The sequence below is a fragment of the Macaca nemestrina genome, chromosome 3 (assembly GCF_043159975.1).
Source record: "Macaca nemestrina isolate mMacNem1 chromosome 3, mMacNem.hap1, whole genome shotgun sequence".
Taxonomy (NCBI): domain Eukaryota; kingdom Metazoa; phylum Chordata; class Mammalia; order Primates; family Cercopithecidae; genus Macaca; species Macaca nemestrina.
In genome coordinates, this window is record NC_092127.1 from 80,236,904 (window position 1) to 80,252,826 (window position 15,923).

Below are 15,923 nucleotides of genomic sequence, written 5' to 3' on the forward strand. Positions count from 1 at the left end.
AGAGGTTTAAGTCTTTGTCTTTTCCCTATTTTTCTTAGACATTTTTGTTATTTTCTTTAAAATGCATTGACAGAACATTAACTTTAAATACTTTCAGAAAATGTCCTACTTTATTGTTTTTACTTCAATGGTAGAGCTATTTTACTTGTAGTCTGCCTGTTTAAATCCACATTTCCCTGATAATGGGAGTAGGACATGCCCTTTTCAAAGGATCTCTGCTTTATGTTCTCATGTTATTTCTAAAATGGTCCATTTTGAAATTATGATTTGGATTTTCTAATTTAGGTAATTGCCCAGTAAAAAAGAAAAATGAAAAAAAAGCCCCTCTGGATTTATTTTTTTCCTTCATTAAAAGTAATGTAAGTACTTAATTCTATTATAGTTCCAGTTTCCTCCCTCACTTTGTCTACCCAGACAAATACGTATGGATTATTTTCAATTTACTACTCTCCTATGTCCCATTGATTAAGGGAGATTAAATATGTAAAACAGCTGTGATAATTATTATACATTCCAACATAAAGTTATTTCTCCTGTTTGTTGCCCTGAAAACTGATGTAAGCTCGTTTTTGTGAAGTCTGATTGACTCCAAAGATGATTTCCCAAAAGTCCTTTGCCTTTGAATCGTACTTCAGCTGCTTCCTCCTGCCTTCTTCCCCAACCTGGTCTCTTTCCTCTACCCTGGTTAACAAAAATTGTGACTAATTGGGACTATAGTGTAGTAGTCATTTGCTTATTTTTTTATTACAAGAAAATATTTCTATAAACTTTGATCATCATTGCCTTTCGCTTAGACATTTTAGGAGATTCTAGAACCTTTAAACCGCATATCAATTCTTTTAAAAAAGATGGGTTTTTTTTTTTTTTTTAAGATTACATTCATTTAGGGAAATTGATAGGTAGGAACATTTTCTTCTGTCCCTCTTTGAAGGAAGAAAACTCATTCTTAGTAAACTTGTCATTTCTCTATCTTACACAGTTCTGATGTGTTTTAAACATCTTTTGGTTTTGCAATCTCAACTGCTCTGGCAGATGGATATTGTCTCATAAACTAATGACATATTCAACTGAGAAAAGTTAGGGTTTCTTCTTGAAAGAAGTTGAAGTACTATTGAGTATAACCCTAGGCAGGTTAAAAGGTGACAAGAAGGCACCTTGTATATTACCAATTAGGTTGCAGAGATGTTGTAACACTACTACTACTGCTGCTGCTGCTGCTGCTACTGCCCCTGCTGCTGCCGCCGCTGCTGCTGCTGCTGCTGCTGCTGCTACTACTACTACTACTACTACTACTACTACTACTACTACTAGACAGCTAACGTTTGTAAGCCTGTAAGATAAGGGAAACAATAATAACAAGCATTTATTGCACGCTGACTTCATTCTAGGGAGAGGCTAAGTGCTTTGCTTGCAGTTTTGCATGGTAAGTCTTAACTAAGCCATACCTTAACAAAGCCAGAATCCTCTATTAAGACTCCAGCTTGAAAAGTCAGTCTTTAATAAAATTCTGCATTTTTGTTCTAGCAGTTCTTGAACTTTTTGGTCTCAGAATCCCTTTACATTCTTAAAAATTAGAATTGAAAGAGCTTTTGTTTGTGTAGTATATGTATAGTGTTATTTCTGCATTAGAAATTAAAGCTGCCTGGGGGCAGTGGCTCACACCTGTAATCCCAGTGCTTTGGGAGGCAAAGGCAGGAGGATTGCTTGAGGCCAGGAGTTCGAGATCAGCCTGGGCAACATAGCGAGACCTAGTCTCTACAAAAAAATTTAAAAATTAGCCAGGCGTGGTGGTGCACAGCTATAGTCCAAGCTACTCAGGAGGCTGAGGTGGGAGGATCCTTTGAGCCCAGGGGATAAGCCTGCAGTGAGCCATGATCATACCACTGAACTTCAGACTGGGCACAGAGTGAGACCCTGTCTCAAAAATGAAAACAAAAGAAAAAAAAGAAGTTAAAACTGAAAAAGTTCTAAAAATCCATTACATGTTAATCAAATAGCATGTTTTATGAAATATAACTGGTTTTTAAGACAAGATTTTTAAAAAGAGCAAGAAGAATGACATTTTGAGAGATACATGCATGTGTGTATATATGTGTATGTGTGTGTATATATGTATATGTGTGTGTGTATGTGTGTGTATATTTATATATAGCAAATCTGATGCCTGACTTAATAGAAGGCAACTGGATTCTCATATCTGCTTATGCATTCAATTTGTTGTTTTGATTGAAGTATATGAAGAAAAACTGGCCTCATGCAGATACGTAATTGGACAGGGGAAGGTTAGCCTATTCAAATAATTGTTGGTATTTTTCTTTGCTACTATCCTAAACCCCACAAGTAGTTTCTTAAAGGTTAGGTGCAATGTGGAATCTGGAACCATATAATAAACCTTTCTTTTTTGTTTGTTTGAGATAGAGTCTCCTTCTGTTGCCTGAACTGGAGTGCAGTGGCGCAATCTCAGCTCACTGTAGCCTCTGCCTCCCGGGTTCAAGTGGTTCTCCTGCCTCAGCTTCCCAAGTAGCTGGAATTACAGGTGCAGGCCACCGTGCCCGGCTAGTTTTTGTATTTTTAGTAGAGACAGGGTTTCACCATATTGGCCAGGCTAGTCTCAATCTCCTGACCTCAAGTGATCCACCCGCCTCAGCCTCCCAAAGTGCTGGGATTACAAACATGAGCCACCACGTCTGGCCTATTGAACTTTTCATACTCCGTGCACTCATGAAGGAATGAAAGTAAAAAGGCAAATAATGTCTTTGTGTTATTGTAAAAATAGTTTGACCTTAAAGACTTTCTGAAAAGGTCCAGAAATCTCCAGAGGTCCCCAGAGCACACTTTGAGAACCTCTGGTACAAGCTTAGGGAAGTAACAAATAGCCCAACTAGCTGAAGACCATGAGTCAACATATCCATGCCTTATTTACTGCAACAACTGTTTTTGAAGTCTAAGAGAGAAAAAAGAGACCAATAATTAACTCCTGCCCATCCAGCCAAGATATAGAGAAAATGGAGATAATGTTTCTAAAGGGATGCAGACCTCTGGAAGTAAATAGATGAAAACTGTGATCCTAAAATTAAGTATGTGGTTTTCTCCTTGAATAAATTGAAATAAGAAGTGTGTCAGAATGTACAGATACGGTAGATGCTTTCTTAAAGTGGCATGATCAGGTATAACGTATCATACTCAAAGCCTTTAAAATTAGCCAGTCAATATTAATTGTGCTAAAATCATTGAGATTGTCAAATGCAGTGCTAATTTTGTATCTAGAAATAAATTTTCCCCTGAATTTTTTGTTTAAAAGAACTATCAATGCTTTTAGCTAGCACATTAAAAAAAAAGAACTTTCTATACACTTACTAAAGGAAACAACATATCTTCTATTTTTTAAAAAAGGAAGAAAAAAACACTTTTACCTGGCAGCTGAGATCGCAAAGCCTTATTTTTTGTTTGTGAACTATGCACCTGCATGCTTCATCTGTTTATAAACTAAACACTAACCTGTATAAGAAATATGTTTTTGCAACATTTACTCTTTTTGCTTCTCTTTTATTTGTATGCTTTAATGGTGCATCTATTTGTTTTGCTAAAGAGTGAAATCATTTTATTTTCACTTGAATGTATACAAGAATTCCTGTCTTCCTATAAACTTTCAACATATTAACTTGCATTACATTCCCCCGACAGTAAGTTGTTACCAATGATACACGTTGACTTTAACACAGCATTTATCTTGGGAAGGGAGAGGACATATTTATTTGTATATATCATTTTGTTAGGGGAAATATTTTACATGTAAACAAATGTATTCCTTGGAATGTTTTTGTTTGACTTTAGTTAAACTCTTTCACTAGAAGTAGAATAATCGCCACTGATTTCTCTGAATATAGTTCAGATTTTCATTTTAGACCATTAAGAGATCTACCCAAAATTATATTTTCAGATTCTTCTTTCTAATAGGTGTAAGGTATGGGACAGGTAGACTAGAGAGTTACGGAAAATGTGCAAACAATAAACCTAAAGCATTAGTTCCCCACTCCTGCCTTTTTTTTTCTTAGATCAGTCTCATGAGCACCAGGGCTAGAGATAAATATATATGAGTTATGTATCAATATATGTCTGGTGGTGGTGGTATCCTTGGGTATACCCAAGGTTTTTTATAGCATATTTTAAAAATTGACTTGTGTGGAAAATATTTGATGACATTCTAGCCTGTCTTTTTGTTTTGTTTCTTTGAGACAGGGTCTTCTCTGTCAACCATGTTGGAGTGCAGTGGCACCATCACGTCTCACTGCAGCCTCCACCTCCCTGGCTCAAACGATCCTCCCGCCTCAGTCTTCTAAGTAGCTGAGACTACAGGCTCGCACAATCCCACCCGGCTAATTTTTCATATTTTTTGTAGAGATGGGGGTCTCCCTATGTTGCCCAGGCTGGTCTCGAACTCCTGGACTCAAGTGATCCACCCACCTCAGCCTCCCAAAGTACTGGGATTACAGGTGTGAGCCACTGCACCCAGCCTGACATTTTATCATGTCTTATAAAACATTTTATCTATACATTCCTGCTCAGTTCCATGTATCATGAAACAAAGGTTGAAATACTTCTGCCTTATAAAGAAATCAAATATATTTTAAAATATTAACAACTACTCCAGAAATCATCCAAGAGGGTGAACAAACAGGAACTGAGAACAAAGCCATTATGGCTTTTGCTTTAAAATTTTCTTATAGATTTTGGGTAAACTCTTATATTTGACCTCAAATAGTTAAAAAAGAAAATAAAACTTTACGGATAGTCAAGATAATGTGAACACTTATCTCAAGTATTTTCCAACACGAAATATATAGTGTATTTTCCAACACCAGTTCTCTACCTCTCTGATTCTCTGACACCAACTGGGTGTCCTACAATTCGATCCTGTTCTGGCACTAACTCCCCAGGTTGGTATCAAACAGATTTAAGGGCTGAGTCTTATAAGAGTGACCTCATTTTGGTCACCAGGCACAGGTATTGAGCCCCCAGGTTACCTGTACTATAAATTCAGGGGTTTGCACATCCCGCCCCCAACCCCCCGACTCAGGATTGATATTTGCTATGGCAACTCACAGAAATCAGGAAGGTGCTATATACTATTATAGTTAATAAAAATGAACAGCCAAATGAAGAAGTACATACGGCGAGGTCCAAAAGAGGCCAGAGTACAAGAGCTTCTGTCTCCATGGAGTTGATATATTCTACCCTCCCAGTGCATGGATGCGCTCACTGACTTGGAAGTTCTCTAGTCCCTGTTGTTTAGGGCCTTTTATGGAAGTTCCATTACGTAGGCCTAATTGATTAAATCATTGGCCATTGGTGGTTGGACTCATCTCCAGACCCTGTCCCCTCCCCAGAGGCTGGGAGGTAGGGCAGAAAGTTCCCACACTCTTATACCGTTGGTCCCTCTGGCAACCAGTTCCTATCCTGAAGCTGTCTAGGGTGTCGATGAGAGTCACCTCAGTGACATAGACTCAGGGATGGTTGAAAGGAACTGGTTTGAATAACAAAAGATGCTCCTTCTCTATCCTATCGCTCAGAAAATTCAATTTTAGGAGGTTAGTGCCAGGAATCACGGACCAAGATGAAATATATTTTTGTTTTACTGCTGGGTTTCTTCTAGGTGGTGGAGACAAGGTTTTGGAGGTATGGCAAGGAGAGAGAGTTTTCTTTTCATGTTGAACACTCCTGAATCTCTTCCCTAACAACATTCATTGCATCAGTTATCTATTGCTGCCTACCATAATACCCTTAAAATGTTAGTGGCTTAAAACAACAAACATTAACTGTCTTATAGTTTGTGAGGGATAGGAATTCAAGCACAGCATAACTAGGTGCTTCTGGCTCAGTCTCCCATGAGATTGCTGTGTAGCTGGCAGCCAGGCCTGTGGTCTCATCTGAGGACTCTAAAAGGGTGAGGCACTTGCTCCCAAGTTCACACAGGTGGTTGGGCAGTCCTCAGTCCTCACAACATGTGATCCAATTAAGAGAGAACAAGAAAGGGCCCCCAAAATGGAAGCCACAGACTTTTCACAACTTAGGTTCAGAAGTGATACCACATCACTTCTGCCATATTCTGTTCATTAGATGTGAGTCAGTAAATCCAGTCTATACTCAAGAGGAGAGGATTACACAAGGGGATGAACAACAGGAGGTAAGATTATTGAGGCCCATTTTAGAGGCTACCGACCATATATACCCAAACATAATGCATCTTGTTTTGGTAAGTGGTAAGAAACACTGGACAACAGATGAGGAAGGAAATTATAAGGACATTTATCTGATTACTTAGTCACTTTTACTTTCTAAAACTTCTCCAAAGTTTTGCTCAAAGTGTCTTCACTGATTAAAACCAGTTTTGATTAATTTTATAGTCAGTACCTGGATCTTGGCAAGAAAGCTGTGTACAATCAAGGAAGTAAAATCTCAGTAGAAGAAAATGAGTTTAGCTGTTTGTTTATTTATTTATTTATTGTCAAATTGTTAATGATCTCATATGCCCATGTTTTTAAAGGGAGAACCAGGTTTCATTGGTCCTCAAGGAGAACCAGGCTTACCAGGTTTACCAGGAACAAAAGTAAGTGGGCCTCTTTCTTTTTCTTCCTTTCCTTCCTTCTTTCCTTCCTTCCTTCCTTCTTTCTTTTTTTTCTCTTTCTTTCTTCTTTCTTCTTTCCTTCTTTCTTCTTTCTCTCTGTCTTCCTTCGTTCCTTCTTTCCTTCCTATCTTCCTTCCTTTCTTCTTTCTTTCCTTCCTTCCTTTCTCCCTTTCCTTCCTCCCTTCCTTCCTTCCTTCTCTTCGCTTCCCTTCCCTTCCCCTTCCTTTCCTTCCTTCCCTTTCCTTCCTTCCCTTTTCCTTCCTTCCTTCCTTCTTACCTTCCTTTCTTCCTTCCTGCCCTCCCTCTCTCTCTCTTTCTTTCCTTCCTTCCTTCCTTCTTTCTTTATTCCTTTCTTTCTCTCTCTTTCCTTCTCTCTTTATTTTCTTTCTTTCTTTTTCTTTCTTTTATTTTCTTTCTTTCTTTTCTTCCTCCCTCCCTCCTTCTTTCCTGCTTGATTTCTTCTTTCTGAAATTTTTATCATATATTTTTAGTCTACTATGTTGAAAGAAATGTGGGATAACTTCATAATTTAGGTTGCCAGATATTTTTGCCTAATAGAGAATGAAAGCAGCTTAACCTACCTATTACTAACACTTCTAAATGGGACCACTGTGTTTAATATTGAGTAGTGGAAAGTTAATTCTAGAAAGCCTTAGGCAAGACAACAGGATGGTGGAATATTTTAATTGTTCCACTTGTCCCCCAAATTGCTCCTAAACTGATAGGATGCTATTAGCCTCCTGGCCATATGGAAAAGTAGAGGAATTCTGAGGAGGAGAGATAGAACTCATTAACTGCTGCTCCTCATCACCATTTTCAGGGTATACTTGTAAATCAAAGGTTATTACAATTCCCATTACTCCCCAGATTTCAAAGGCAAGTACTGATGTCATATAGATTCCTAAGTGCCTCATCCCAAAAGGATCTACTCTGAATAATGTCTGCAAAAATATTCTATAATGAAAACCATCTCATGATCTTCTGCTTGGCAACCCTAGAGAGGGCTCTAAAAGCAAAATCTGTGTGCTGCCATGTAAAAAAAAAAATGCTGCTATGAATACAGTCAGACCCAGAGTTCTCTTTTAATCTACCCTGAAAGACATAAAAAGTATAGCTCTGATGATGGAACTTTACTCATGACAGACTCATGAATCAAAGAAGGGGCAAAATTACATCAAACTACATTCTTTTATTTTTAAACCACAGCAGTCTTTGCCTCAATGTGTATTGCATTCAACAGAAATAAGCCAGGGATGATTTCCAAGAGTTGCAGAAATATGTTCATGGTCTGTTCTGACAGAAGGGTCCTCATTTCTTCTGGTCAAGTGAAAATAACTCTAAACCTAGTAAATGGAAACTATGTGTGTCCTAGGGGGGACTGAAACTCCATCGGATTATGCAAAATTGTTTTCTTAAGAAATTTCTTCACATAATGAGCTGTCAGGCTTATTAACAAAATATGAGGAATGCCTGTTTTAGCCTGAGCAGATTCACACAAGAAATGTCTTTCTGGAATAAAAAGAGAGAGTGAGAGCAAGAAAATAATGAGCGTTCCCTGTTAATACAAGAACTGTTGTATTTATTCAGGCTTGCAGCCTCAGAGCCAGGGGAGGAAAGAAGGCAGCCTCGCAGATGGGCGTGATACACAAAGAAAGGGAGGCCTGGTCAATGAAGGAGAAAGCCAGGCGTGAACTGGATCTAAAAGCGTGTGTGGCATTTTGTGTGCTGTACAAGGGAAAATAGAAAAAACACAAGCAGTAGAGAGTGGAGTTCATTCCTAAATATCTTTTCTTTAGTTACCTGATTTTAAACTATTCTGCAGTTTCAGAAAAAGTTCCAGACATAGAGGCATAAAATCAACATTAATTACTGTTATGAAGAACCTAGCATGATTTTATAGACCAGGTACTCATATAACAGATACTACTCTGAACCCCAAATAAAAGTAAAGAATGTACTGTACCTATTTTGTATTTCCTCTGAGGGGATATGGATAGGAAATTCATTTTACTAACATTACTTTGAGGTTAATTGTCAGCTGAATTACCTACCTTAAATCAGCCATTAAAACAGCAACATGCACGTGCACATGTATACACACATGAATATTATTTAAATATCTAATTCGTGTTGAATCCACATATGCTAAGTATAAATGTTATGGTTGGTTCAGTATGATAATGGGAAAGTCATGATTATTTTAAAAATCTCTTTTAGCTGAACACCACTCTTCTACTTGTGTAGACAATCTGGATTTGTATCACTAAATTCAGATTCAAAAAGTAGCTAAGACTATGTTTCTTATTCCCAACACAGTGAAGAGAGATTATAATCAAGGAAGATGTGTAATGGCATCAAAAAATGCTGCATCTTTTGTACCTACATTAGTACCTGAGAGGGACCTAGATCAGGCTAAGAAAATGGGGGGAGGAGCCTGGGAATGGTGCCTTGCGCCTGTAATCCCAGCACTTTGGGAGGCTGAGGCAGGCAGATTGCTCGAGTCCAGGAGTTTGAGACCAGCCTAGGCAATGTGACGAGACCCCATCTCCACTAAAAATACAAAAATTATCTGGGCATGGTGGCGCATGCCTGTAGTCCCAGCTACTTAGGAGGCTGAGGTGGAAGGATCACCTGAGCCCAGGAGGCAGAGGTTGCAGTGAGCCAAGATCACACCACTGCACCCCATTCTGAGTGACAGAGTGAGACCCTGCCTAAAAAAAAAAAAAAAGAAAAGAAAAGAAATGGGGCTATAGTCAGAATATTTTAGAATACTTTTACTAATACCGTTTATTCATTAATTTGCCAATGTTTTTACCAAATATTTTTCTACATTTAAGCATGGGAAGTAAATGCAACAGCAACAGTTTCTATTCTCCTGAAGCTTACATTGCAGTGTAGGTGAGGAACAGATGGAAGGAGGGAAAGAAGTAAACAAATAAATAATATGATTTCAGAGAGTGATAGGGAACTAATAAGGGATGTAACAAAAAGTGATTCTAGGTGGGTGTGGTGGTGCACACCTGTCATCCTACCTACTCAGGAGGCTGAGGCCAGAGGACTACTTGAGGCCAGGAGTTTGAGGCTGTAGTGTGCTATGATAGTGCCTGTGAATAGCCACTGTACTCCAGCCTAGGCAACATAGCAAGATCCCCTCTCTAAAAATATATAAATGTTAAAAAGTAAAGATGTATAGACTTCATTCTTGTGGCAAACTACAGATAAATGATTTTTAAGGGGTTTTCATAGTGGACTGTTTTAGAATTTTTCTGTAATTCTTAAAGTAAAATATTAAAAGAAACACCAAATACTTTACAGTTTTTTAATAATTTTCATATACCAATAGAAGCTCCTTAGTCTCACTCAACAGGGTAATGGGGTGGGGGATGACAAAAAGCAAAAAGTCCTTTCGTTTCTGGGCCATTGTGTCTATCTCCTGTATCTAGAGAAGTCCCTTATCTTTCTCTCAACCTCTCCATTTTCACAACCTCTTCAGTTGCTGTTGAGAAGCCGACTGAGTCTTTAACTCTTGCCTCCTGTCTTTCTTAACCCTTGACTAACCTATCCCGCCTCCCCTACAAAACCACAAAAGCTTCCCAAAGTGGGCATGATACAGATAAGGATCTTGGAATTTAAAGCCCTACATGACCCACCACAGATCTAATTCTATTTTCTTATCTTTTCCAAGATGAAGTATTTCCTTCAGTGAGGAGAGCACCTCTTTCATCCATAAATGTGTCATCAACAGTCTGAATTCTAAATGTTTGATGATTGAAATTCTGCCCCTTATGCAAGAAGCCAGACACTCTTTACTTTGTGTTTAGGGAGTATTAAAAGGTACCATCTTCCTGGAGGGCAATTTAGCAAGTTTTAAAAAATACTCATACTTTTTGACCTAGCAATTTTCCAACTAGGAATTTATCCTGAGAAAATGATCAAAGATGTGCAAAGATGTACATTTAAAACATTTATGCAAAAATTGAAGTTTGAGTACAATCAGTTTTACCCACTTTAAAAGCTCTGTGACTTCGAACAAGTTACTTAACCTCTCCAAACTTTGGCTTCCTCATCTGTAGAATATGGATGATAAAACTTTTCTCATCTATCCTGAGGATTAAATAGGATAATGCATGTAAAGTGTTTTGTGCGGTTCCTGCACTCATCCATGCTACAGTCATCAACAGCAACAATTATGAAATAAACCCTACTCATACTTCAGGACACAATTCAAGTCTCACCTCCAGGGATCCAATCCACAATAACAGAAATCAATGGGGATTCCCCTTCTGTCATATATGGCCTTATATTACTCCTTAATCCTGAACTATTTTGGTTTTTTGCGGCTCTTGTCTGCCTAACTACATCACTAGGTCCTTGAGGACAGTAGCCATATTTATACTTCACAGAGATATGAATATATTTAAAAAACTGTAAAACCAGTGTGGCTAGCATCATTCTGAACACTTTTACATTCATAAACTATGAGATGAGTACTATTAACTTTATCCATTTTACAGAGGAAACTGAGGTATACAGAACCTAACTAACTTACCCTAGAACGCAGAATTGATAAATAGCAGAGCCAGGAGTAAAACCTAAGATGCTGGATTACAGAGCCAGGAACTTAACCACTTTGCCATGCTTCTTGCCAGCAGTGCTTAAAAAGTGACTACAGAATGAAAATGGATATTCATTCCTATTTTGAGGTATAATGATGGTCTTTATCAATTCCATTTAAAGGTCTTTCTATTTATCAACATAGCTATTTGACAGGCATTTACCAAACCATTTCCTTATCCATAAAATGGGGATGATAATACAAACATTGGATAATTGCATATTAGTCAAGGTTCTCCAGAGAGACAGAACCAATAGGATATATCCAGGGAGATAGATAGATGAGTGGGGATTTATTAGGGTAATTGGCTCATGCAATTGTGGAGGCTGAGTCCCAGAACAGGCTATCTGCAGGCTGGAGGAGACCCTGGGTTGACAGTAGCATGGCTCAGTCCAAGTTGGAAAGCCTCAGGTCCAGGGAGGCAGATGGTGTAACTTTCAGTCTGAGGCTGAAGGCATGAGAGCCTGAGGGGCACTGGTGCAAGTCCCAAAATCCAGAGACAAGAACCTGGAGTTCTGATGTCCCAGGACTGAGAGGAAGAGCTCTCAGCTCCGGAAGAGAGAGTTTGCCTTTCCTCTTCTATCCGGGCCCCCAGCAGATTTAATGGTGCTGCCTCACATCAAAAGTAGATCTTCCTCACTCAGTCAATAGACTCACCCACCAGTCTCCTCCATTAACACCTTCACAGACACACCCAGAAGCAATGCTTTATTATCTTGCTATGTGTCCCTTAATCCAGTCAAGTTGACACCTAAAATTAACCATCACAAATTGTTTTGATTATAAAATGAGATAATTCATGTAAAGAGATTAATAAAATGCTGGGTACTGGGTAAATCAGTGAAAACTCTCTGCTTTATTTGGTTTCATTCAACTCATTTATTAATCTACAGGGACCAGCCTGGGTTAGGGGAATGGCCACTTACCTGTTTTGCAATTTGTGACAGGGTGAACGGGGGGAAGCAGGACCTCCTGGAAGAGGTGAGCGAGGGGAACCCGGAGCCCCTGGACCAAAGGTCAGTTATTCTTACATTGGAAAATAACCATTCTCTGGCTTGATTTGACAAAAAACTAAAACATTCTTAACAGGTATTAAAACAACCCAAATCACAAATAGTTTGTTGAAATGCGCACCAACTGGTTCTTTTCAAAAGAGATTTTACAATTCATCTCACCCTGTTTACTCTGTTCAGTGAGCAAACTGATAGCATATCCAAATGTAAAAGAAGTGCTGTCATATTAACACATTATCACTCAATGTATATTAAAACTTACTGAGAAAAAAATCCCTGTTGATAAGTGCTGTGTTAGTTTCTATGGTAACTTAATGAAGCGTAACACCTTGAAAATATTAGAGCTAAGGACTTATTTGACTGTTTAACCTTATTCATTTAAACTTTCTACAAACTAGTATGGTCACACTTTATTTTAATAGCCCATCCTGGAGACACAGGAAACGATTTACTCTTTGATGAAAAGGAAATTGATGCAGGCCAACACTGTTGAGACTAATGAGAATTGTTCACAGAACTCTTCTCATCCACTGATGGGAGGGCAGCCTTCAGAATAATGGAATGAACTGATGATATAGTGATGATAATTATGTTTAGTATTATAATAACCAACATTCTGTAGAGCCATATATTGAGGCAGTTAAAATAAAGTGTTTCCATTTTTCTTCGTTATTCTGAGTGACTGCTAATTTCTTTTCTTCTGTTCTTATCTCCTCTATAATTTTATCTTTTTCATACTCTTATTCTCCTGTAATAGGGGAAACAAGGTGAATCAGGAAGTAGAGGCCCAAAGGGGTCAAAGGTCAGTAACCAGATAACCATTTAAATATAACATGAGGCCTTCAAGATCTGTGCTTTTTACCTTTGCCACAGAGGCATGTTTTTCATGTTTTAGATTAAACTCTTTCACACAGTGGAATTGCAATATTTACTGCAAAATGGATTGCAGTAGCTCTATGATGATATCTCAAAACAATACATTTATTTCATCTTGCTTGTTTTTGCATAGTCTTGTGCTTCAGAAAATTCCTTAAGAAAAGTTGTATTTCCTATTTCATAGGAATAGCTTCTTTGAAAAAAATTAAGAACTTTCCTTAAATTATGTGTTGTATAATCTAATTTTTCATTTCCTGGCTATCTTTGTGATAAATGCTCAAATTATACTCTGTTTTTTAATTGACTGCCTTCATTGCATTAAAATTTTACTGCCAATTGAAATTCTCCTCTATATCATACTCTTTATACTATCTGCAATAACATATATAGTGTCAGCAGAATCATGTTATTTAAAATGCTGTTAGCTACTAACATGGAAAAAAATGTGTGCAAGATGAAGAAAATAGAGAGCAAAGATTATTAATGCTTCATTCATAGCAAATTTATTATGATCAGTGTTATTAGCATACTGTGGATGGGAAGAATTATAATCCTTTTTCCTGCTTATCTTTATTCATCCTTACCCAGTTTATGGGAATCTGTAGAAAGACGTATAAAAATGCTTTGAAGTCTATACAGAAAAAGAACCCTATCAATTTAAGGCTGTTTTAAAGAACCTTTAAATCTACATAGGTTCAAATCTCTTCTCCAAAGTTTCAGTTTACATTTCTAAGAATTTTGAGGGCTTAGACTATTCCTCCTGCTCTACAATTGAGGTAATGCCACCATCAATGAAACTTCAGATAAATTTCATATTGCACTGAAAAAAGAGCGTTGGGTTTGCCCTGCCTCTGACCTTCAGCCCTGCCAACCTGTTCCAGCTGGCTGCTGTCCACTTCAGCACTGTCTGAGTGTTAAAATGCCTATACCTACAGATGAACTTTTCCTTAGATTCCCATCATCCGAGGGAGGCCTAGCCTGTGACCTTCCTTTCCTAATTCTCCCTAGAATGAGCTCTCTACTCCTTTCCTGTCCCAATTATCTATACTTTTCTTCTCAGAGGAAAAACAACACAATTGTTGGCTCTTTTTCCCTTTGCCCCAAATCTCTTCATAAAAAGGAAGAACATGGCTCAATCTGCAAGGTAAAAGCTTGTTTTGGGTGCCATAGAAACCACTTGCTTTGCCTTTGCAGATCCTACCTAGTGAGACAGTTACCATATATATTGTTGTTTCAAGATACTCTATTACCTGAAAAGGGAGTTTTTTTAAAAAAGAAATTTTAGTTCTTTTCAAGCTGTATCTTAAAAAAAGCATTTGCATTTTGGTGGTGGTTGCTGTTATTTTTCACTTCAGAGGTTCATATTAAAGGTGCTTCTGTATGGTATAAATACATTCTTAGATGAGAGATTTCTAGACTCTCCCACTTCTAATTAAGTTTTTTCTCTTTCCAATGGGAAAAGGGGGATCGTGGAGACAAAGGGGACTCTGGAGCTCAGGGACCAAGGGTGAGTGTTCCTCTCATCCATCTAAACTTTTGCTTCCTACAATCCCAGATTTGAATTCATGTCTGCATGGCTATTCATATGACATCTGTATTAATAATACTCATAACAGTATTGGAGGTAGACTACTGTAATTATTCCTGAAACGCCCCTACCTCCTTTATTTTCCTCACCAGAAGCAGTGATTGTAGGGATTCCAACACATAAACTAAGTTTCTTTGAGAAGGTCTAAAGAACTCCCCCTGTCTACTTTCCGTCTGTTTCCATCCAGCTAATAGAATTTTCCACTTTTCAATTAACTCAATTATAAAGAAAGCAATAACCCATATGTTCAGTGTCCTTTTTAAAAAACGTCAGGGAATTATGACATGACTAATGGAAGTTAAGTAGCAGATCTAGTAAGTAGGGTAGAAGTCTTAAAAATATACATGTATTCTATTGTTTGTTCCCTATTTGGTTTAATGTGGCATTCATTCCTGATGGGAAAGCCAACATTTTTCTACAGAACAATGTTCTATCTTTTTAAAGAATGAGGGCCAGGTGCAGTGGCTCACACCTGTAATCCTAGCACTTTGGGATACCAACGCTGGTGGATCACCTGAGGTCAGGAGTTCAAGGCCAGCCTGCCCAACATGGTGAAACCCCGTCTCTACTAAAAATAGAAAAATTAGCTGGGCATGGTGGTGCGTGCCTGTAATCCCAGCTACATGGGAGGCTGAGGCAGGAGAATTGCTTGAACCCAGGAGGCAGAGGTTGCAGTGAGCCGAGATCACGCTACTGCATTCCAGCCTGGGCAACAGAGCGAGACTCCATCTCAAAAAAAGAATGAGGAAGCAATATATGAAGTATGGATGAGGAACAAAAGGTTAGAGAATGCTTTAATAAATGTGAATAAAGCAAATAAAATTGTACAGGTCACATCAGGGTAGCCTATATTGTAATTTTCAGAAAATAGTTTCAAAAATTAAATTGTTTTTAAATCAGATTTCATATCTTGGACCTACCAAAAACAGGATATAAGAAGTGGTTTTCCTCCTTTGAAATAAGGATACATTTTGAACATAATTATTTATATATTCTAAAGTACAGTTGGGCCTTAGTAGGGAAATGATGGTCAGAGAGACCTGTGAATTGTGTTTCTGTTTCTGCCATAGTCCACCCTACATGCTAAGCTAATACCCATGATTTTCCCTTGATTGGTTTTGTCATAGGGTCCACCTGGTCAAAAAGGGGATCAAGGAGCCACTGAGATCATAGACTACAATGGCAACCTCCACGAAGCCTTACAGG

At 38.1% G+C, this 15,923-nt stretch overlaps 1 protein-coding gene across 17 annotated transcripts in view; it reads left to right on the forward strand.

Annotated features, from left to right (window-relative positions):
• LOC105486272 (collagen type XXV alpha 1 chain) overlaps positions 1-15,923 on the forward strand; it is a 507,117-nt gene that overhangs the window by 440,086 nt on the left and 51,108 nt on the right. For 14 of the 17 annotated variants that reach the window (XM_011749078.2, XM_071093205.1, XM_071093207.1 and 11 more), the window contains 5 exons: positions 6,545-6,607; positions 12,188-12,256; positions 13,011-13,055; positions 14,592-14,636; positions 15,845-15,922. In XM_011749078.2, the coding sequence (XP_011747380.2) occupies positions 6,545-6,607; positions 12,188-12,256; positions 13,011-13,055; positions 14,592-14,636; positions 15,845-15,922 (300 nt within the window). The remainder of the gene's footprint in view (positions 1-6,544; positions 6,608-12,187; positions 12,257-13,010; positions 13,056-14,591; positions 14,637-15,844; position 15,923) is intronic. The other 3 variants (XM_011749079.2, XM_071093208.1, XM_071093211.1) reach the window with 1 other exon arrangement.